Consider the following 19,289-nt stretch of genomic DNA (forward strand, 5'->3'; position numbering starts at 1 on the left):
AATGACCATATACTAAATTTTCTACATATATATATAAACTTCACTACAATTTTTTTTTTTTTTAAAAAAACACATAGTTAGAAGAACCAAAAAGAGAGCTATTCATATAGTCCCACGTGTCTTTCTTCTCTCTCTTCTTCTGACACTTGTCCTTTCCCAGTACTTTCTTTGTCCCCCACCCCACCCCCCAATTCACAAAGGGTATTTTGGTCTTTTCGTCCACCTCCCACCTCCCACCCCCACCCCCACCCCCACCCCTTTGTTTTTTTTTTTCTTTAGTCTTTCTTTTCCTGCCTGCTTCTATCTTTCTGGGTCTTGTTTGATTTGTTAGTATATTTCATTATTCTTTTACTCTACCTCTCTCATTGCAATATTTTCTTGATTTTCCGGCGACCCTTTTGCCGGAACATAATATTTTCTTCCAAAGATTACATTTTTATATACTTTTTGGTGGATTTTTAACCATTTTCTTGGTTTTCCTGCCACCCTTTTGTGTTTTTTTTCCGGAAACAACTCGGGCGATATTTACTTTTTTTGTTTCCCAGTTGGGATTTCTTAAAGTGAAAAATTTGGGTGTAAAGACTTAATCTTTGAGCTTGTTTGAGCTAATATGCAGTTAAAGATTAGATTTTTCCATCCGGGTGTGGCTAAATCAGATCATGGAAGTGTTAAACATGCACGTACATGTCAGAATAGGTAAGTTTTTTAACTTTGGTTTGGTGTTCTTGATAGTATATTTGGTGGGTTTATGGTTTGCTATGGGAGATAATACAGATGAGAAAAGGAAAAGTAGAATTGAGATGGAAAATCTTTCTATGGAAACAAATAGATTTTCAAGGGATTTGTTGCAGAGATTTATGGGTGGTGGTAGTAGTAGTGGTAGTAGTTCAGGAAAATCTAGAGTTGAGGTTGTTGTTGCAGGAGGGAAGGAGGTGAAGGAGGAAGAAGATGAAGGGGAAGTAGAGTTGAATCTTGGTTTATCATTGGGAGGTAGATTTGGTGTTGATAAATCTTCTAGTAGTAATAAGTTGATAAGGTCATCTTCTGTAGCTTCTTGTTTGCCTATAGTGAGAGATGATGATGCTCTTGCACCACCACCAGTGTCTTATCCTACTTTGGTGAGAACTTCTTCTTTGCCTGTGGAGACTGAGGAAGAATGGAGGAAGAGAAAGGAGTTGCAAACTTTGAGAAGAATGGAAGCTAAAAGGAGAAGATCGGAGAAACAGAGAAATTTGAGGGGTGACAAAGAAGGTGGAGGAGGAACTACTGTTGTTGTTGTTGTTGGTGGTGGTGGGGGAGGAAGTATGGAAGATGAAAAGAAGGAAATTGAGATGAATTTAAGAGGTAGATTAGATAAAGAACAGTACTTGATGTCTGCGAAAAGATTTGGTTTATCGGTATCGCCAACGTTGGCTGCCGTTGCAAGGCAAGGTAGTTTAACAGGAGATGGAATAGATTTAACAGTGGGGAAAGGTAAAGGAAGTTATTCAGGAGGTAAAATGCAAGGACATGGGAAATTGGGGTCCCAAGGTTCTGTTGAATCCCAAGGTGGTGGTAGTTCTTCAAGTATGTCTGAATTGGAAAGTAAACTTCCACAAGGTACAATTTTTTTTTTTTTTTTGGCAAATATTAACATTTATTATGTATGTGCTCTTTTTTAAATTCAGTTCTTGAGAGTTGATACTAGTTGAATTAGAAAATTACAGTACTGTAATTATATCAGTACTTTGGGATTGAAAATTTTCCTTCTAGGGTAAGGAGTGGTCTATCACATGTTGCTGTGAGGGGTGCTTAAAGACATGTTATTATTCAGCATTGGTCATAAATGATTACTGTTGAGTCATCTGTTGCCAGAAATATGGCATCTGTTTTTTAGTAATTTGTTTCTGTGAGTTGTTGAATGTATCTCTCCTAAATTTAGTCAAAACTTGCTGCTTAGGTCCCCTCACTTAAATGTTTACAAGTTTCTATGGTACTTGTACATGTCTTGTGTCTTATTGCCGTTCACCACATTCTTGATTCTTTTTAAACCCCAGCCTCGCTGCGCCTTAGGGTGTGGCCTAGTGATTAATGAAGCGGGCAAAATCATGGGAGACCATTATTCAAGAGCTAGCCTGTATTTGTCAGAAGTCCATGTAAGCTTAACTCGATCACCACCATAAAAAAGGAATTTATGAAAGAACCCTCCTGACCCTCCTTCACCCCTTAAGGAATCCAAAGTAGTTTCCATTTCCTCTTGGCAACTCAAACCTGATCCTAATAATTGTATGTGAAGGAGTGGTATAACTAATTGGACAACCTTCTCTTGTCACCACATTCGCGACTTAAAATTGTTGTATTCTACTTTTAGCACCTCAAGAATGTTATGCTATATTGACTATTTGGAGGTACTTGACTGATTGTCAGGTCAAGTGTTGTTGTTGTGCTGTTGGTTTGATTAGGTTATCTAGGTGGCTTCGGGAACTTTCTTTTATTGCCACATCAGGGAGTCACGACAATTGCAGGAAGAAATGCAGGAGCTAAAGAGAGATAGGGAAGTGTCTGTGATAAAAATTTGCAGGTGCAATTGTTTGAGAAAAAAAGTTATCTGATGTAAAATACCACCTTAATTTTTAAATGCTTGCTTTGATGTGAACTTAGTGCGATAAAAATACTCATGAATACTACAATGCATCCCTTGGGAGCACATCTTGTAGTGTGCTTATTTGGCTATATGATTTTCTCTTTGGAAGTATTTGTATCAAGACTAAAGTCTGATACTCTTTTCACAGAAACTAGAGATTCATATCTTCTCCACAAAATAATAAACCAGAGTTCTTTACTTCCAATTAAACAGCAAGGATAATGAAGCTGGACAGTTATTAGCTGTAGACTTGGAAACCAAACTAGATCATTTAATTGCTGGCGGCACATTTTTTTTTGGATGATAAAATAAAGGACCCCTTGGGATAAATACCGCTATGTCTATGTCCATGTTGCGCAAAGTCTTCACCTTCGATGCTGCACTTGTGTCGGATTCACCAAACACGCGCTATTTTTGGAGAATCTGAGGCACACCTATTGACATTTTTTAAATAGTCTGAGCAACATTGGTTTATATGGTGCCAACTTCCCGTGAGCTTTCGACATTCTCAACTTATAACTACCTACTTGAAAGTGTTCTAGTCTCAATTGATTTAGTGGTAGGATTAATCAAACTAACAGATCTTTCTAGATGGTATATTTTCCTTTTCCTCATCCAAGGAGTTAGTTATGTGTGATTAAAGCCTGATGAATTTTAGACGTCATGGCTTCAAATGCTTGCTCTATCCGTGCTACTTTTGGTAAGCAACAACCTTTTCACTGAAGCCTTCTTTGTGAATTACCTATTGGGCTGTCAAGATTGTCTCCGTCTCTCTAGTCTTTACCTTTTTGGTTGTGGTCCTTGTGATAGAATGGATTAGGGTTGAGGGAGATCTGTCTGCTGCTCTTGATGCAGCTGCTTTGGCTCGCTGTATCACAATTTCTTGAATACCCCATAGATGTAAATTACTAAATTTGACAAGCTAGTTGATGCATATGTGATATGAACCTTTATTGTTAGATAGGAGTTTCTGTTGGATGCTCCTTTTGCTTGTCACACTCTACTCCCTGATGTCCATGCACGTCTCTGCCGCTATCTCCATATGAGATAAATTATATCCATATTCTTCATGAGTTGTCATCGTTCACTTTTTGGATATCTCCTCTGCCCCTGGTCCGTGCAAGATGTAGAACACTAACCTTCCAGGCTTATACTTCTTTGATAAAGAATTGTTTACTAGAATTGGATATCCTATAGAGGTGTTAGTGATTCTTGATAGATATTCTTTAATGGACTAGATCTGAATCCTCTTTCACGCATCCTGAAATCGGCAACATGGTGGATATTAAAAATTTGAAATTTAGTGCATCTGCTCTTGTCCTATTATCCTAGTTTGCTGACCTCAGATGTTTGCCGTTGTTACATTAGTTCGCATGATTAAATGGTTGGTTTAGTCAAGAGCGTTAAATATGCTTTTGATTGTACACTACTTGAGTGAAGTGCATTTGTGAAATATGCACGTATTGATTGTCTGTAAAGAATATTAGATCATCTGATCTGGTTGAAGAAGTTCCTTTTTTAATTAGATTGTCTGTAATCATTTCCTTGTGGTTGATAATTTTGAGCACCTTAATCGTCCAATAGTGTAATAATTTTTCAGGTTGTAATATGGTTTAACCATCACTTCTGTAGTTGGTGATATGACCTTAACATGTTTTTGGAGTGTACTGTGTAATGGAAAGAATGAAAAGATGTTGTATATGGTCTGCTTTTTATCATTCTTCTGTTTATCGTTTCCACCATAATTTTAGAACCATGATGAACCCCGGCTGCAGGGTCTGGCGAGCTAAGCCCGGCCAGTATCCACTCATTACAAGGAGGGGGAAGTCAAGATATGGGTTCGTCTGGGTCAAAAATGAGAGAGACCGGAAGCAGAATGTCAGCAGGTGATATGGACAGTCCATCTAAGAAGCTCGAGGCAGCAAAAAGTCGGGCAAAGGAGAAGGAAACTGGAACAAACACATTAGAAAACATGCCATGCGTTTTCACTAAAGGAGATGGTCCTAATGGTAAAAGAGTAGACGGAATACTATACAGGTACAGCAAAGGGGAGGAGGTAAGAATTATGTGCGTCTGTCATGGAAGTTTTCACTCACCAGCCGAGTTTGTCAAGCACGCTGGAGGCACCGACGTTGCTCACCCTCTCAAGCATATTGTCATAAACCCCAATGCTTCTCCCTTGCTGTGATTGATACCACAGGGTTTCCGGTGGAAGAGGATATCACAGATCACACCGTGCAAAAGCAGCAAGAACCTACCCATTTCCATTTTTGTTTCTTTGATTCCTCTCTTTAAGAGTGAGATATATGTATCGACTTGTGCGCACCTTGAGGGAAACTGGACTAAAGAAGAGTTCTGTATGTACATTTACGGATTCTTTTAAGGAAATTCAGAGGAATGAATTGTTCTTGAATGATATCATTGCCCTCCTAACTTTGGGAACCCTTTTGATCCTTAATATGTTACTACTACAAGAAGGCACCCGGTGTAATCCCAGTAGTCGCAAACCTTACTCTACCTTTGTAGGGTAAGAGAGGCTGTTTCCGATAATCCTTTATGTACTGTACATATCTTGCATTTAGTCAAATCTTTATCCATCATGATTTCTGTATATTGGAAGTGTCTGGGGTGCTATGCAATCAAGGCACTCATTTTTTATTTTAGAGGCTTTATGTTCTGGGGCCATGTTGTATGATTGCATCATTGTGTTGTTGAGGGAGACAAACAAGTGTTTGTTGGTTGCAATTATAGGTGGTCCATGAATTGAATGTGTTCCATTGGGAACATGTGGCTGATTTCTGACTTTGTTTTTTCTGATAGAGATTTTTAAGAAGTGAACTCGCCTTTTAACTTAATTTCAAAAGCTAGCTTACGAGGTGTGGGTAGGTCAAAAGGTGCCATTGATGTGGGACAACTTGACATCTACTTGCCTGCCCAGGATCCAATATCCTGCGAGTACCATCGATGTGGGATAACTCGACACCTCCCTGCACGCTCGTGCTTGTCAACATAGATAACACAACATATGTGGGATAATCTAATACCATGTTGGAAAATTGTCATTATTGTGGTTACTTTAACGCGATAAGTTAGTTCGTGAAAAGAATATACAAAAGAGCCGTTGCGGAATCCAAATATTTCACAATATAACTATTTATTGAGGCATGTGGACAAAGGATGCTTTCTTTTTTCCTTTCTGCAGCAATTGACTCTGTCTAAAGTTGAAACCAAGCAGGAAAATACAAAAAAAATCAAATTTATTATAGATTACTTCAGTAAGCAAATTACAAAGGTTATTTGCCTAGTAAAATTTCAATATCTACAATATATCACGATCATTATCAATTATTATTCAACTATTATCGTACTACCATTATATTAGGTTTTTACAGTTATTATTAGTCAAGTATGTTTTATAAAACAAACCTTAATTTTAATGAAAAAAACTGAGATGACAAAATCAATCAAGTTCCAATTTTCCACTACACCATACAACAAAACAATGAATATTATGAAAATAGGGCATTCTAGAAATGATCAAATAAGTATATCATACTCTAAATCTAGACAAATTTTGGATTTTTTTAATAGCCTGCAGCCCAATGCAGTGCCAAGCCCTTTTATTTCACAATCCAAAAAAAAAAAAAGAGAATTCAAAGGAATATACATATGAAAAAGATTATTATTCATGATATTCAAAATTTTCATATGGTAAATAAGATGCATGTATATTGGTATAAAAAATAAAATAAAGTGCAATCAATCAATTATCCCCTTTGCTTGGAAGGCCAAGAAGTAAGGACAATAATAAAACATGTGGAGAAAGATAAAGAAAATTAAGAATTTGCACATATTTGTCAAAATAAAAAATTTCGTTGGAAGCGTCAAATATTTACTTAATAATATTAAATAGGAAAAATTGTATATAATAGCAAACTAATAACCTAAAATAAATGGAGTAGTTAGGTTTTGATTTAATTGTGCTCCATAGCAAACGTTTGCTAAAGTTTGCCAGGCGTCTCTCTCCCAAAAATCTCACTCGCTACTTTTCGTTTTCGCTTGCCTCTCTCGCTTTATACACAAATGTGTATAAATTTTGTTTCTGTTTTGTATAAAGCGAGAGAAAATTGTATATACACATGTAAAAATATATATCTTCGTGTTATACACTTAATTATACAATTTACAAACATTTTACTTCAAATATTGCAGAGAAAAAGGCCAACAAATTATACAATTGTGAATTATACAATTGCAGTGAAATACAATTTTCTCTAGCTTTATACAACAGAAGTGTATATATTGTGTTTCTGTTTTGTATAAAGCGAGAGAAAAATATATATCTTCTTGCTATACATTTATAATTATGCAATATACATTCATTTTAATTCGATTCAACTGTATGCAAAGCAAATTTTATAAAAATATTGCAGCGAATTATATAATTGTGCATTATACAATCGCAGTGAAATAGGATAGCGAATTATACAATTGCAGCGAAATAGGTCAGCGAATTATACAATTTAGGCCAGCGAATGATACAATTGTATATGTATAGCGAATTATACAGTTTTATGTTTGCTATGGAGCGTAACTATGCAAACTTTGCTATAGCATACAAATATAATTTTTTTGTTTGCTATATGTGAAAGTTGCTCTATTAAATATTAGTAAAGTAAAAAAGTATTAAAAAAAGTTTAACGTATATACTTTCAAGAAAACAACATTTAGGAGTGGTTTAATTGTGGTTAGATTAAAAATTAATATTTTGATATAATCACTCTATAATCAATGTAAAATTTGATTGATGATATCAAATATATAGTAATACAATTATTAAATTACTTCAAACCAAAAAAAAAAAACTTCTAAATCCATGTATATTAATCTCTTCATTTTCTTCATCTTTGTAATCTTTCCACATGTCTCCTTAAAAAATTTTAGTGAGAACATTTATTAAATTTTGTAAAAGCATAATAAATACATTTAAATTATTCCAGAGTTGCATATTTAAATTATTATTTGAGTTTTATATTTTAATTATTGTGAATGACTTGTCAAATTAATTATTAATTATTCACTCTTTATTTTTTTTAAAAATTATATAAAAAATAAACAATTAATAGTTAAAATATGCTTTCTTATAAAAATTATATGTTTAAATGTGTTTTTAACTATTATCTCTTTTTCCAGAAATAGACTACTTAGATTAAGGTTACGTGGTCTGGGGATTTTGATACTATAATTGATTCATCCTGATTCCTAGGACCCTTTCTTTCTTCTTTTCCCTAATTTAATTTACTGCAAATCTGCACTGTGTAAGACGTGTTTTTGTTCTTGGATTCATTGCTGCAGAGACCCTTTTAAGCCCAAAGGCCTTTTTATGGTTTGCTGGTGAAGGTATGAGCTTTTTCTTAGTGTGGTTTGAGTTCTTGATTTGACTTGATGTGGGGTTCAGTTTTCATACTGTTTAGTTCTCTGTAGTTGGTGAGTTTGTAATTTGTTTTTTGGTTTAAATTTGGGGTTATTCTGTTGATTTGGAGTGTCAAGATTCGAACTTTATGCTTTTTTGTTCTGTTCTCAGCTGTTTTAGTGTATTGTTTCTGTTTAGTTGAGCTGGTATATGTATTTTTTTTTGATAACTGTGGTTGTCCGGTGCTCACCTCGAGCAATTCAATGGGATACCTGTCAACGCCTACCAACAATGGGTATGAGGTGACTTTGTTCATTGAGGCAGGATAGATGAAAATAAATTACCTAGTGTTTTTTGTCTTTGCTGGGATTTGAATGTGAGACCTGATGGTTGTCATCCTCTTCATTGACTACCAGGATACGCCAGTGGGTGCTTAGTTGAGCTGGTATCTATGCGAGTTTGTTTTTGGATGTCCCTTAGGTAGTGTGAGATAGGAAAATAAAATTTTGCTAACTGGTTTTTGAATTTTGACATGGTTATTGTTTTCTTGTGGAATGGTGTTGAGTTTGTTAAGGTTCCTTTTTTTTTTTTTTAAAAAAGAAATGTCGGAATTGAGTTTCCATGCTATTTTGATATTTGGTTAGATGAAAACTGAGTGGTAGTAGCGTGACTATCTTACTGTTACCAGATTTCAATGCCATAGGATGTATCGTAGTTTTCTATTCTGAATATTTGGTTACTAGGTGATATGCTGTTAATTTTTTAAGTGTCAAGATTCAAACTTTGTTCATTTTGTTCTCTCCGTGGCTATTTTACCATATTGCTCTCTTTAATTGAGCTGGTATCTGTGAAGGTTTGTTGTAAATGTCCCCTTGGTAGCAAAAAATTTGCTTACTGGTTTGTGAATTTTGACATGGTTATGGATTTCTTATGAATTACTGTTGAGTTTGTAAGGGTTTTTTTTTTTAAGTTTGTTTGTTTTCATTATGTTGAAATTGAGTTTCCATGCTTAAAAGACATTTTGATACTTTCTACATATATTTAGTTTAAGACCACAAAAATAAAAAATCTTCTTTACATTCTATAACCCCCTGGACAAACAATTTGAAACGGAGGGAGTACTATCCTGGATTTCAATGCAATAAGGTGAATCTAGTTTTGTCAAATTTGTCTAAATACTAGACATAAGGAAGCGTGGCCAAAAATGACCTGAATATGCTGGCCCTTTAGGACTTTTCAAGCTCTAGCAGATGGGACAAAACTAGTTCTGGAAGAGACGATACACTTTTATTCAATATCAGATAATCCATAGCAGCAATTCACATCTTTGTAAGTTGAACTTACCAAAAATGAGAACTAAAACAAAGAATCTGAAAAATTAGTGATGTATCTTTAAGTTGACTTACGATTTACCAAATATGAGAACTAAAGCAATGAATCCGAAAAATGATTGATGTTGATCTATGGTTCCACGTTTCGTTAACATGCAAACTTGCATTTATTTTACACTTGTGGTACCTTCTTATTCTGGAATTTGGTTTTGGATCAATAACTCACTTAACTGCTTGGATAATTTACACTTAGTGCAAGTTATAACCTCCTATTTGAATATCCTCTATCTCTTCCTTTTTATACTGAGTGTTTAAATCTTTTTTGATGTTGGAAGGAGTTTCCATGCTACTTTTGATCTGGGGTTGCATGAATAGGATTTGCTTTCAGAGTGGATTCATATTATGCTTACAACATACATTCTTATTGTGGAACTGGGATAGCAACATACATAAAATGTTTGGAGCCTATGAAACCATGACATCAGACTCCTCTTGTTAATTCCTAATTCTAAATCTCCTTGCATACAAATGCAAAAGAAGATTGATGTTGAAATAGGGTTTTGCTTGTCCCTGATTTTGGCCTATGCTTAGACGTGAGGAAATTATTTTGATGAGGATTGTAGAAGGATGAAAATCAAGGAGAAAATGTTTCTGATTAAGAGTGGACCAAAAACCACATGTTTGTCACATTTTCTAGTAGCCGTTTGGGAGTGTGTTTCAGGATCAATGTGTTCATAACTTTTCTTCTGAGGCTCTTATGTAACTTAAGCCTTTTGCTGTCTAGATGAAGCTATAGTGAAAATTACATTTACTTATTTTGTTTTTTTGACAAGTTACATCTATTTGATTATGTGGTTCTTCTGTTCACAATTTATTTTGCAGGAGTAGAAGATTTTAACTTAAAAGTAATAAGAACCATAATAAGAAAAGCTACTACAGTTGCTAACACTAACGCTTTGCTAAAAGCAACAGTGCTGCAGTTGGAGTAAGTACTTGGGGCTTTGATCAATGCTGAAATCTTTGTTTCTGAGGTTTGTTCCTAACTCACAGAAAGTGAAAGCAAATGGCAGAAGAAAATGGTCCTTCTGATTTTCCAGAATCTACATCTACTAGGTTTTATTCAGATGTACAGGCAAACAACAACTTTCATGGGTCTGGTCTACCTGGTATTAAGAGGAGAGGCCAAGGTCATGGGAGTCGCTCTTGGATAAAGATTGATGAGCATGGCAATTCAAAAATTTTGGAATTGGATAAGGCTACCGTTATGAGACATTGTTCTTTGCCAGCCAGGGATCTCCGGCTTTTGGACCCTAAGTTTATCTATCCCTCCACAATATTAGGACGAGAGCAAGCTATTGTGGTAAACCTTGAACAGATCAGATGTGTCATCACAGCTGATGAGGTTATACTGATGAATTCTTTGGATGCTTGTGTACTGCAATACGAGTCTGAATTGTGTAAACGCCTTCAGATAAATAGAGATCAGCCGGGTAAATCCATTTCTATTTATTTTTCTGCATAAAGCTTGGTTTTTTCTCAAAAGCAATGAAAACCAGTGAAAGCTAGTTTCTGTCGAAGAGTTGAAAGCCAGTAGATGCTCCTGTTCTATGCAATCTAGCTTATTGTTAGGTTATCTCTTTTTTGTTTAAATTGTCTTGCACCAATGGATCGTAATGTTGACTAAAAATTAACTATTCCGCCCTCCATGCCAGTTTAACTGTTAACTGTGACTTCTTTAGTCCAGCTAGACCAAGTTCAATAGTGAGATAACCATTAATGTATTGAAAGTAGAACTTAAAAGTTTCAGATGCTATCTGGAAAATATGATGCACTTATGGTTCTGCATTCCAGGGTTAAAAGGAGAAGTGAAAGACGACTTCTCATAGAAAACCTGTCACACTCTTGGAAAGGCTAAAGAGACAAACAAATCGCACAGAGGCTATATTTTCCAGAGTTGGATTGGCACAATTTTATTAGCAAAGTGCTTAATGCAGAAAGCCTATTTTTTCAAGGCATCTGTATTGGAATTGTTTGAGATTGAGGCATGATTGTTGAATGTTGTTCTGTCTATGTCTGAATCAGATCCATGTAATTCTAAATCATAACACAAGAAAATGCAGCATGAATTGCTGAAATTGATTGGATCCACCTCTTTGTCCCCCTCAACGGAAACAGTTGAGTAGGTCAAAGCTTGTGGCATTCTATGTGGGGAGCAAACTCTGTGATGTTGGTTTTCTTATTTTAATATTTGTATCTGGTTTTATCTATGAATGGCATTATGGTTGTATAAGCATAACAAAACTTCTGAACTTATCTATACAGAAAGAGAGATCAAGAAGTCTTGGAAATAGTTCTTGGTTCCTCTTTTGCATGGCAATTAGCATCTAAATCCATTCCTGAGTCTGCATAAGAACAATTATTAAAGTAAAAAATGGAAAACTTGGATGATGCTAGAAGTTGGGGATATTTCTCACTATTGGTAATGGCTTAATTCTGGAAACTTTTATGTTGTGTAGCCATGATATTTTCTTAACAGTGAATTTGGATATATAAAGACCTCAATTGAAAGGAGATATTGGAAAAGAAATTGATAAAGATTCAAGGTATTGAGTTCCAAGCTTGTTATAACAGTTATGTTATCCAGCTGTTTTTTTCCATGTAGCATGCACTTAATGTTGCTTCTGCCAAATGCTACTTTGACCTACTAAATTGCAGAACGAAATATAAAAATTAGCCTTAAATTTTGTTCCACCTTGCCTGAGCTTTGTAAGAACAGCCTGTCTTACGTCTTTGACTTTAATTTAATCAAACTTCTGTACTTAGCATCTGCAGTTCTTTATGTATCCATAAAAGTAGTATCTATAGCTATTAGAAGCAATGGATGATATCCCCTCTAGTATAAATGAACTGACACTTGAGCATGTTCAGCAACCGATGGTGTTTTTGTTGTTTGAGGGATGCATGTAATTACAGTGATTCTGAAACGTTCTCTGTTCTTTGCATTCATTTAGCATGATGTCATATGTCTTTCAATGCAACAGCTAGTACACCATCCCAAACTTGTTGGCGTCTGTTCGATGAATCCTCTATGTCCCCTCCCCTCCCCTCTGTTTGAACCTATTTTACCCTGGTGTGATGTTTCTTTTGATAAACGGTGAACTCTCTATAGAAGAAATTTCAGTTTTTTTTCATAATGAGTGGTGTTTTTTTATTCAGATGGTCTTCCTTTCGAGTTCAGAGCCCTTGAGCTTGTTTTGGAGCTAACTTGCTTGTCTCTTGATGCTCAGGTATGCAAAAGACTCTTTTGGTGGCAGATTGATAACTCTTTTGTGTAATAGACTAGAATATTTGCTGTCCATTGTAGGCATAATATACTAGCTCCAATATGTGTGCCATTATTGCATAATGTGATAAATATCTTAAGTCTAGTAGTCAATTAAGTGTGTTGAGGACCATGATGTCTCAGGTTCAAACCTTTACATCTGTCCGAACCTTGGAGGGAAAAGTTACCTGGTAGTACCTATTGTTGGTGGGAGGTATCCCGTGGAATTAGTTCATGGCGCGTAAGCTTTCCTGGACACCACAGGTGTATTTAAAAAAAGGAACTGCAGATAGGAGTAATAGAATATATATACATATATATATATATTTTTTATGACAAGGGAAACCTGCAGCCGCTACCCTTTGGGTGCGCACAGGGTAAAACCCCCGCTCCTATGCAATAGCTCACAAACCACATAGGAGAGGTAACCGCACTAGGCAAGCCCTGTATCTTAAAGCTTAGTTGCAGCTTGATCCATTTTAAGTTGAGCTTTTATGGTTCTATGTTGGTTAACTAAAAATGGATTCAAGGTGCTTTGCATCAATTGCTCTTGGATGTTAGTAAATCCCATCTGTTTTGTTTATTACTCAGTTTTATCATCATCATGATGTGATGTGTTGGCCTAAATATGATGCACTTCGACATGTTTGTCTCTCTGTATCCAGTACCTCAAACAAAATGCAGTAATTCTCATGATTAAACGTATATATTTTCTCGTCTCAATCAAAACTTCTTTTTCATGTCTTTCTAAATCAAACAGGTGAAAGAATTAGAACTGGAAGTATACCCCGTGCTTGATGAACTAGCGTCATCTATTAACACTCTAAATCTGGAACGAGTTCGTAGATTGAAAGGTCAATTGCTTGCCTTGACTCAGCGCGTCCAAAAGGTATGATTGTATGTAGTCTGATACTGCTTCATTATCTGTCAGACCACTTAAGCTTATAAACAAATGTTCAGGCATGCAGATCTCCAATACCTGTATTAGTTGAATACGAGTCACATATGTCTTCCTCTTATACGTATTCTGTACCTTAATAAAATTATTACTTATTGAAAAACGTTCAGGTATGTGATGAAATAGAACATCTAATGGATGATGATGGTGACATGGCTGAGATGTACTTAACAGAGAAGAAACAGAGGAAGGAGGATTATTTAAATAATGATTCATATGATCAAGCGGATATATATGGAAAAATTAGAGGAGCAGCAAGATCTGCTCCAGTATCACCTGCATCATCAACTACTGGGATGCATAAGTTGCAACGGGCATTCAGTAATTTGAGCTCAAGCAAACACGGAAGCATTTCAGCTTCATCTAATTGTCAAGAAAATATTGATCAGCTTGAAATGTTGCTTGAAACATATTTTGTGGTCATTGACAGCGCTCTGAACAAGTTGTCATCAGTAAGAGATTCTTATATTAATAGCTTTTCTTCTTCATATCCAGAAAATCTTATATTTATACTGCAAAAATAATTAAATTAGAATGAACTGAACTCCTTCCCTGATAGATTCAAGAAATGCAAGTAGAGTTGGATTACGATTCTTACCAAATAATCTTAAGATTTACTTCCTCCGCTGCTATTTTTTTGTTTGGTTTTGAGTTGACATAGATTTTAAGAAAGTCTAGAAGAATCTTGTGGTCTTCAACTAAAGATATGTAGAATGACCAAAATGTCCTTTAATCTTGTGGTCTTAAACGTGCCATGTGGAAAGTTAGAGTCAAAAAGTTGCCAAAAAAGAAGGAAACAGACATTCTTTTGAAACAGACTAAAGGAAAGTGAGACAAATATATTGAGACGGAAGGATTATTTGCTAAAATATAGCCTCGGGTTCTGGTTTACGGACAAGGGGAGAATCATGGGAGTAATCCAGCTTTTGATTAATATTAAGGGGGTATACTAAGTAGATCTTATATTACTGTTTGATACTAACATTTCTGTACAACCTTGGGTGCGTCATTCACTTCCTTGCCTTTAGGTTGTATGTTGTTTAGTTGCTTAATCTACCCCTATTTATTGGTTTTAAACTTTTCAATGTGTGAATTATTCTGGTAAAGATACTGCAGACTACAGAGACCCCTAACTAATAGCATCGATGATTTAATCCCTTCAAAATCATCCATTGAAGAGTCAAATAGTCCATACACCAAGATTTTCTCCCATAACTCATAATGCATGGCCTCTTATTAAATTTGATTAATAGTGATGAGTGATGACTAACACTCGAGCTCCTAATTAATTTGATTCAACATTCCAACTGATGAATTTGTATTCTCACGTTTGTTCTCTCATATGTTGCAGCTTAAAGAATATATTGATGATACGGAGGATCTGATCAATATAAAACTTGTAAGACTAACTTGCGGATAATCTTTTAATGTTCCCTTTTTTCTTGATGTCTTTTGTTGTAGCATAACTTTTCATATACATTAAAGACACACGTATCTACACTGTAATGTTCATGAAACTCACTCAAAATTTTATTATGTTACAGGCCAATGTCCAGAATCAGCTAATACAATTTGAGTTGCTTCTAACAGCTGCCACTTTTGTGGCAACAATATTTGCTATGGTAACTGCAGTATTTGGAATGAACTTGAAAACCACAGTTTTTGACGATCCGGATGGGTTTAACTGGACTATTATCATCACTGGAATCTTTTGTTTGGTCTTATACATTGCTTTCATGATTTACTTTAAGCACAAGAAACTTCTTCCATTGTAAACAGATCTTAACATCTATAATGAAGATGGAGTGGAAATCGCCACAATCATTTGATTCTTCATTGTCTCATCTTGTTCTGGAGCTTCTTTATGTGTTAAGCTGACAAGACAGAACTTTTGCTTTTGCCTATCTGAGCTACTATTCCTCTTCTCTGCATTAGATTCAGAAAAGCAGACTAAGCTGGAAATGAAGTTTTTCTCCACATGTACAGCCTTTCTCATCGTCTCTGGCTTGGACCAGAGGTGAATCCATGACTTGAACATGATGGTTTAACTTTCATATTCTTTACTATCGAACTCGTTGTGCTTTTGAAATTATGAGTTCAGAATATAGTATTTATGGAAATCTATGTGTTTCCCTTACATCTATGTTTTGTGTAAAAAATGATGGATTCAGTTGAAACTTGAACCCCATGGCACAAATGATACATCATCTCAAGTATACAGAATAACACCCTATCCCTAATGTCTATTGATCTATAAAAAATTCTTCAATCTTTACATGTACACTGCACATTCTGTCTCTATACTCAAAAGAGTTGTAAGAAGATACCAATGTAACATAAAAAATAACAGAAGACAACATAATATAGATATGATCATTTTCCCATCATATCTGGTCTATCAATGAATGGGAACTTTGGAGCAATGGTAATGTTGTTTTCGTGAGACATGTAGCTCACGGGTTAGAGCCATGGATTCTGTCTTTAATAATTGTATCAAGGTAGGCTGCTTACGTTCGTGCACCAGGCCACCCTGTTCTTCGTTTGGGCTATCAATCAATCCTCCATCAAAAGGAGGGGTTGTTGTATTAGTGTCAAAAGCATTTTCACTTCCATGCCTGATACTGGTGGTCTCTTCATCAGCCTCATGATACCAACATGAGGAGGACTCTGATTCGCGCAATGCAAAGGCCTTTTGAGAGAGATTCTGTTGTGTTTCCAATGAACAAGCTCTATTTTGGCTATGATAAAGGGCTGCTTCGAGCTCCTTAATTCGAGCTTCTAGCCTGGATTCTATCACCTCATGCAGACGCGAGCTTAGCTCCCTCGGGGAAACAGGATGGTTGGCAGGTTTAGAATGATCAATCCAAGTTCCACTATCTGATCCTGATGAATCAGGGCTCTGCACATTGAGGCAATCTAGTTTCAAGTCTCCATGAACCACATTTATTTCATCTTCTGGATTTAGCTGCAAAAATTTTAAATTTTTATGAATCAGAGATACTACTCACAGAAGTAAAATAAGAATTTTTTGTCAAAAAGTAGAAGTATAGCTAAATGCAGGCTTACCTCAACACAGTCAAATATTCTTTCAAAGGTTGAAACCTTCAAGCTGATTTCCAACCTTTGTAATTCAGCTTCAAGCTCTGCCTCAATTTCGCTCATCGACTCGTGTTTCTCTGCTTGACTGGTTGGTTCATCAACAGTTGACATAGAGGGACTACATAGATTTGGATTCTCATAATCATCATTAGCAATCTCTTTCACATTGAGCTCATTTTCTAACTTCTGAACTAAATTCTTGGTCCATTTTAACTTCTCATTCACCTTTTCTATCTCTTTACTGTTTGCAATAACAGCAGACATCATGCCACTAACAATTCCCATATAGAATAAAGCCATTCCATTTGGTAGCCCTGCTTGAATCAAGACAAGGGAGAAACAGAAACAACGCATATTAGGTAACTAAATTGGTTGCTCGGACTCTCCAAAAACGTTGTCATACACACATGTCGTATTCATTTTTGGAGGATCGGACACGCATCTAGTCACATTTGTTAAAGAGTCTGAGCAACATTAGTTTTGGCTTATATAGAGCCATTGCATTTAGGTAACTAAATTGCTTTTATGTTTTTGCTTATGTTGCTCGAACTCTACAAAAATATTGCTGCACCCGTGTTGAATCCTACTCACAAAGTGACAATTTTTAAGTCAAATCCTATAACACCTCGTGAAGGTAGAGAGGTTGTTCCCGAAAGCCATTTGACTCACATGATCTGGTAATAAGTGCAATAAGTAGAACTAAGCAGAAACAACAGATATGTACACCAACACCATCACCTAAATGATCATAACTACAGATAACTCCAAACCACAAATACAAGCAAACAACAACCTAGAAAATAAGGCATGTTACGCGCTACAACATATCATAAACACATATACTGTAAAATTTCTCTACGCTGTCAGTATATATACGTTAAATCCAAATAAACTTTTTGAAGTTAGAACCTGTTGTATTGAATGATCCACCAGAATCTTTGTTCCTGGTACTTGTATATTCTTTTGCTGAGGATGGACAAAATGAATCTTTCTCGAGGCAATCTGATGAATCAAGATTAAGATGTCTGAATCTGAAAACTTCTTCATCATCTGAGACTTCCTTTTTAGCTCTTTTTCGAGCTAATATGTGAAAAGGGCACACTTTTTCGCGTAGTTGATGCAACAAATTCTTCTTGTTATCTACTAATAAGTTGCCCTTTTCATCTGATGAACTTTGCAAACATTGTGCTACATAACCTGCTCCTGCAGCTGCTACAACAACCCAAAACTCCATATACAAGTCTTGATCTATTAGGGGCGGAGCTAGAAGGTTACCTACAAGTTCCGCTGAACCAGTAACTTTAGTCCAAACTCTGTATTCGTGCTAATTAAGAAATCTAGTAAATATATGTACAAAATTTTTAAATTCAGAACTCAATTACTAACACCTAATATCGCCTATCCTAGATATAGAACACGTTAAGTTCAAATCCTAGCTCTGTCTCACAAACACATAAAAAAAATGGAAATTCCAAATATGCTATTCATGGAAAATTACTAGCTATAAAACTCTAATACCAAAAACAAAAAAGCCTTCTAGAAATTTCTTCTCACCAGTCTAAGCCTCGATGGATAGATTTAGCAAATACACATACGAGGAAGCAATAGCTAACGTACAAGTTGATCTAAACATCACTATTATATTGAAGAGGAGAGATTTTTCTGCTAAAATTTGTTCAACATTAGATTGTAGATGATCCTAAAAAAAAAGTATAAATAAATTGAGTAATTTTTCTTTAATATAAATCAGACAGTGACAATTTTATGATTCGAACTTATGACATATAAATCACATAGACACAATTTTACAGCTCGAACTTATGACATATAAATCACACAAAGACAATTTTACGTTACCCCTACTTCAAACACAACCATGTATTCTTCTAAAAAAAATTATATGGTTATTAGCTATATTTTTAGAATACTTAGAGAAAATAGGTGGAATAATGTATGGTTATCAAAACTTTAGTCACCATGACCACGTAGTTAGTTATTGAAAATGAAAGGTGGACCAAGAGAAATAAATAGAATATAATAACTATATAATTAAAAAAGAAAAAAAGGATCCAACCTACTATAATAAAGTCCAAATAATTCATTTTCTCTAAGAAAAAAAAAGTGAGGCCATAAATGATTTACGTGTCTATTGAAAATGTAACATATAATTGCTAACTTGTTAGAGTTAGTTGATTTTGATAATAGACAATTAATACATTACTCACAATTTTCGCAGGCCACGAAATCAAAAAGGAAGTAATCTACGTAGACAATACAAAAATGAATCAAGTCAAAGATTCGAGATCTGCTGACCAAACAAGAAAGGAATCAAGTCAGCCAAGCCAAGCAGGATAGAGAAGCGACTTACCATGCACATATAGCTAATATGTACATGGATCTACAAATCACCTCGATCAAGGAATCTCTCAATTATCCTTGATTGATATAAATCCCCCTTGGGTTTTTCCTTTTTTTTGGTCGAACTAACAACTTTTATTAAATTCCAAATATGTTTCAATTACAATTCTTCACTCATTTACCTC

General features: G+C 35.3%; 3 protein-coding genes across 5 annotated transcripts; 2 read left to right on the forward strand and 1 right to left on the reverse strand.

The window, feature by feature from the left end:
• The first annotated feature begins 268 nt into the window (after positions 1 to 268).
• LOC101266721 (ninja-family protein AFP3) lies at positions 269 to 5,039 on the forward strand. The gene is made up of 2 exons (XM_010322554.4): positions 269 to 1,599; positions 4,399 to 5,039. Exons 1-2 carry the CDS (start codon positions 660 to 662, stop codon positions 4,809 to 4,811), a joined length of 1,353 nt encoding a protein of 450 aa, XP_010320856.2. The 5' UTR covers positions 269 to 659; the 3' UTR covers positions 4,812 to 5,039.
• A 2,740-nt stretch (positions 5,040 to 7,779) lies between these two features.
• On the forward strand, positions 7,780 to 15,483 carry LOC101267022 (magnesium transporter MRS2-5). 2 transcript variants are annotated; one of them, XM_004238998.5, is made up of 7 exons: positions 7,780 to 8,023; positions 10,250 to 10,857; positions 12,584 to 12,654; positions 13,450 to 13,578; positions 13,758 to 14,099; positions 14,999 to 15,046; positions 15,192 to 15,483. In XM_004238998.5, exons 2-7 carry the CDS (start codon positions 10,431 to 10,433, stop codon positions 15,420 to 15,422), a joined length of 1,248 nt encoding a protein of 415 aa, XP_004239046.1. In that variant the 5' UTR covers positions 7,780 to 8,023; positions 10,250 to 10,430; the 3' UTR covers positions 15,423 to 15,483. The 2 variants fall into 2 exon arrangements, with proteins under 2 accessions (XP_004239046.1, XP_069153947.1); XM_069297846.1 differs by having other exon boundaries at positions 7,989 to 8,110.
• A 245-nt stretch (positions 15,484 to 15,728) lies between these two features.
• LOC101267310 (uncharacterized) lies at positions 15,729 to 18,456 on the reverse strand. 2 transcript variants are annotated; one of them, XM_010322557.4, is made up of 4 exons: positions 18,301 to 18,456; positions 17,656 to 18,033; positions 16,714 to 17,060; positions 15,729 to 16,612 (listed from the first exon to the last, which is right to left on the reverse strand). In XM_010322557.4, exons 2-4 carry the CDS (start codon positions 17,978 to 17,980, stop codon positions 16,046 to 16,048), a joined length of 1,239 nt encoding a protein of 412 aa, XP_010320859.2. In that variant the 5' UTR covers positions 17,981 to 18,033; positions 18,301 to 18,456; the 3' UTR covers positions 15,729 to 16,045. The 2 variants fall into 2 exon arrangements, with proteins under 2 accessions (XP_010320859.2, XP_019069613.2); XM_019214068.3 differs by having other exon boundaries at positions 17,656 to 18,021; positions 18,301 to 18,454.
• Positions 18,457 to 19,289: the final 833 nt, after the last annotated feature.

Source organism: Solanum lycopersicum, chromosome 5, assembly GCF_036512215.1.
Source record: "Solanum lycopersicum chromosome 5, SLM_r2.1".
In the NCBI taxonomy this organism is placed as follows: Eukaryota; Viridiplantae; Streptophyta; class Magnoliopsida; order Solanales; family Solanaceae; genus Solanum; species Solanum lycopersicum.

Excerpts from the sequence above, each read along its gene's own strand:
- LOC101266721 (XM_010322554.4), top strand. The coding sequence starts at position 660 with ATGGAAGTGTTAAACATGCACGTACATGTCAGAATAGGTAAGTTTTTT. Across the intron at positions 1,600-4,398 it reads GGAAAGTAAACTTCCACAAG|GGTCTGGCGAGCTAAGCCCG; the intron begins GTACAATTTTTT and ends CCCCGGCTGCAG.
- LOC101267022 (XM_004238998.5), top strand. The coding sequence starts at position 10,431 with ATGGCAGAAGAAAATGGTCCTTCTGATTTTCCAGAATCTACATCTACT. Across the intron at positions 13,579-13,757 it reads TGACTCAGCGCGTCCAAAAG|GTATGTGATGAAATAGAACA; the intron begins GTATGATTGTAT and ends AAAAACGTTCAG. Across the intron at positions 15,047-15,191 it reads ATCTGATCAATATAAAACTT|GCCAATGTCCAGAATCAGCT; the intron begins GTAAGACTAACT and ends ATTATGTTACAG.
- LOC101267310 (XM_010322557.4), bottom strand. The coding sequence starts at position 17,980 with ATGGAGTTTTGGGTTGTTGTAGCAGCTGCAGGAGCAGGTTATGTAGCA. Across the intron at positions 17,061-17,655 it reads TGGATCATTCAATACAACAG|GGCTACCAAATGGAATGGCT; the intron begins GTTCTAACTTCA and ends TGATTCAAGCAG. Across the intron at positions 16,613-16,713 it reads GAATATTTGACTGTGTTGAG|CTAAATCCAGAAGATGAAAT; the intron begins GTAAGCCTGCAT and ends AAATTTTTGCAG.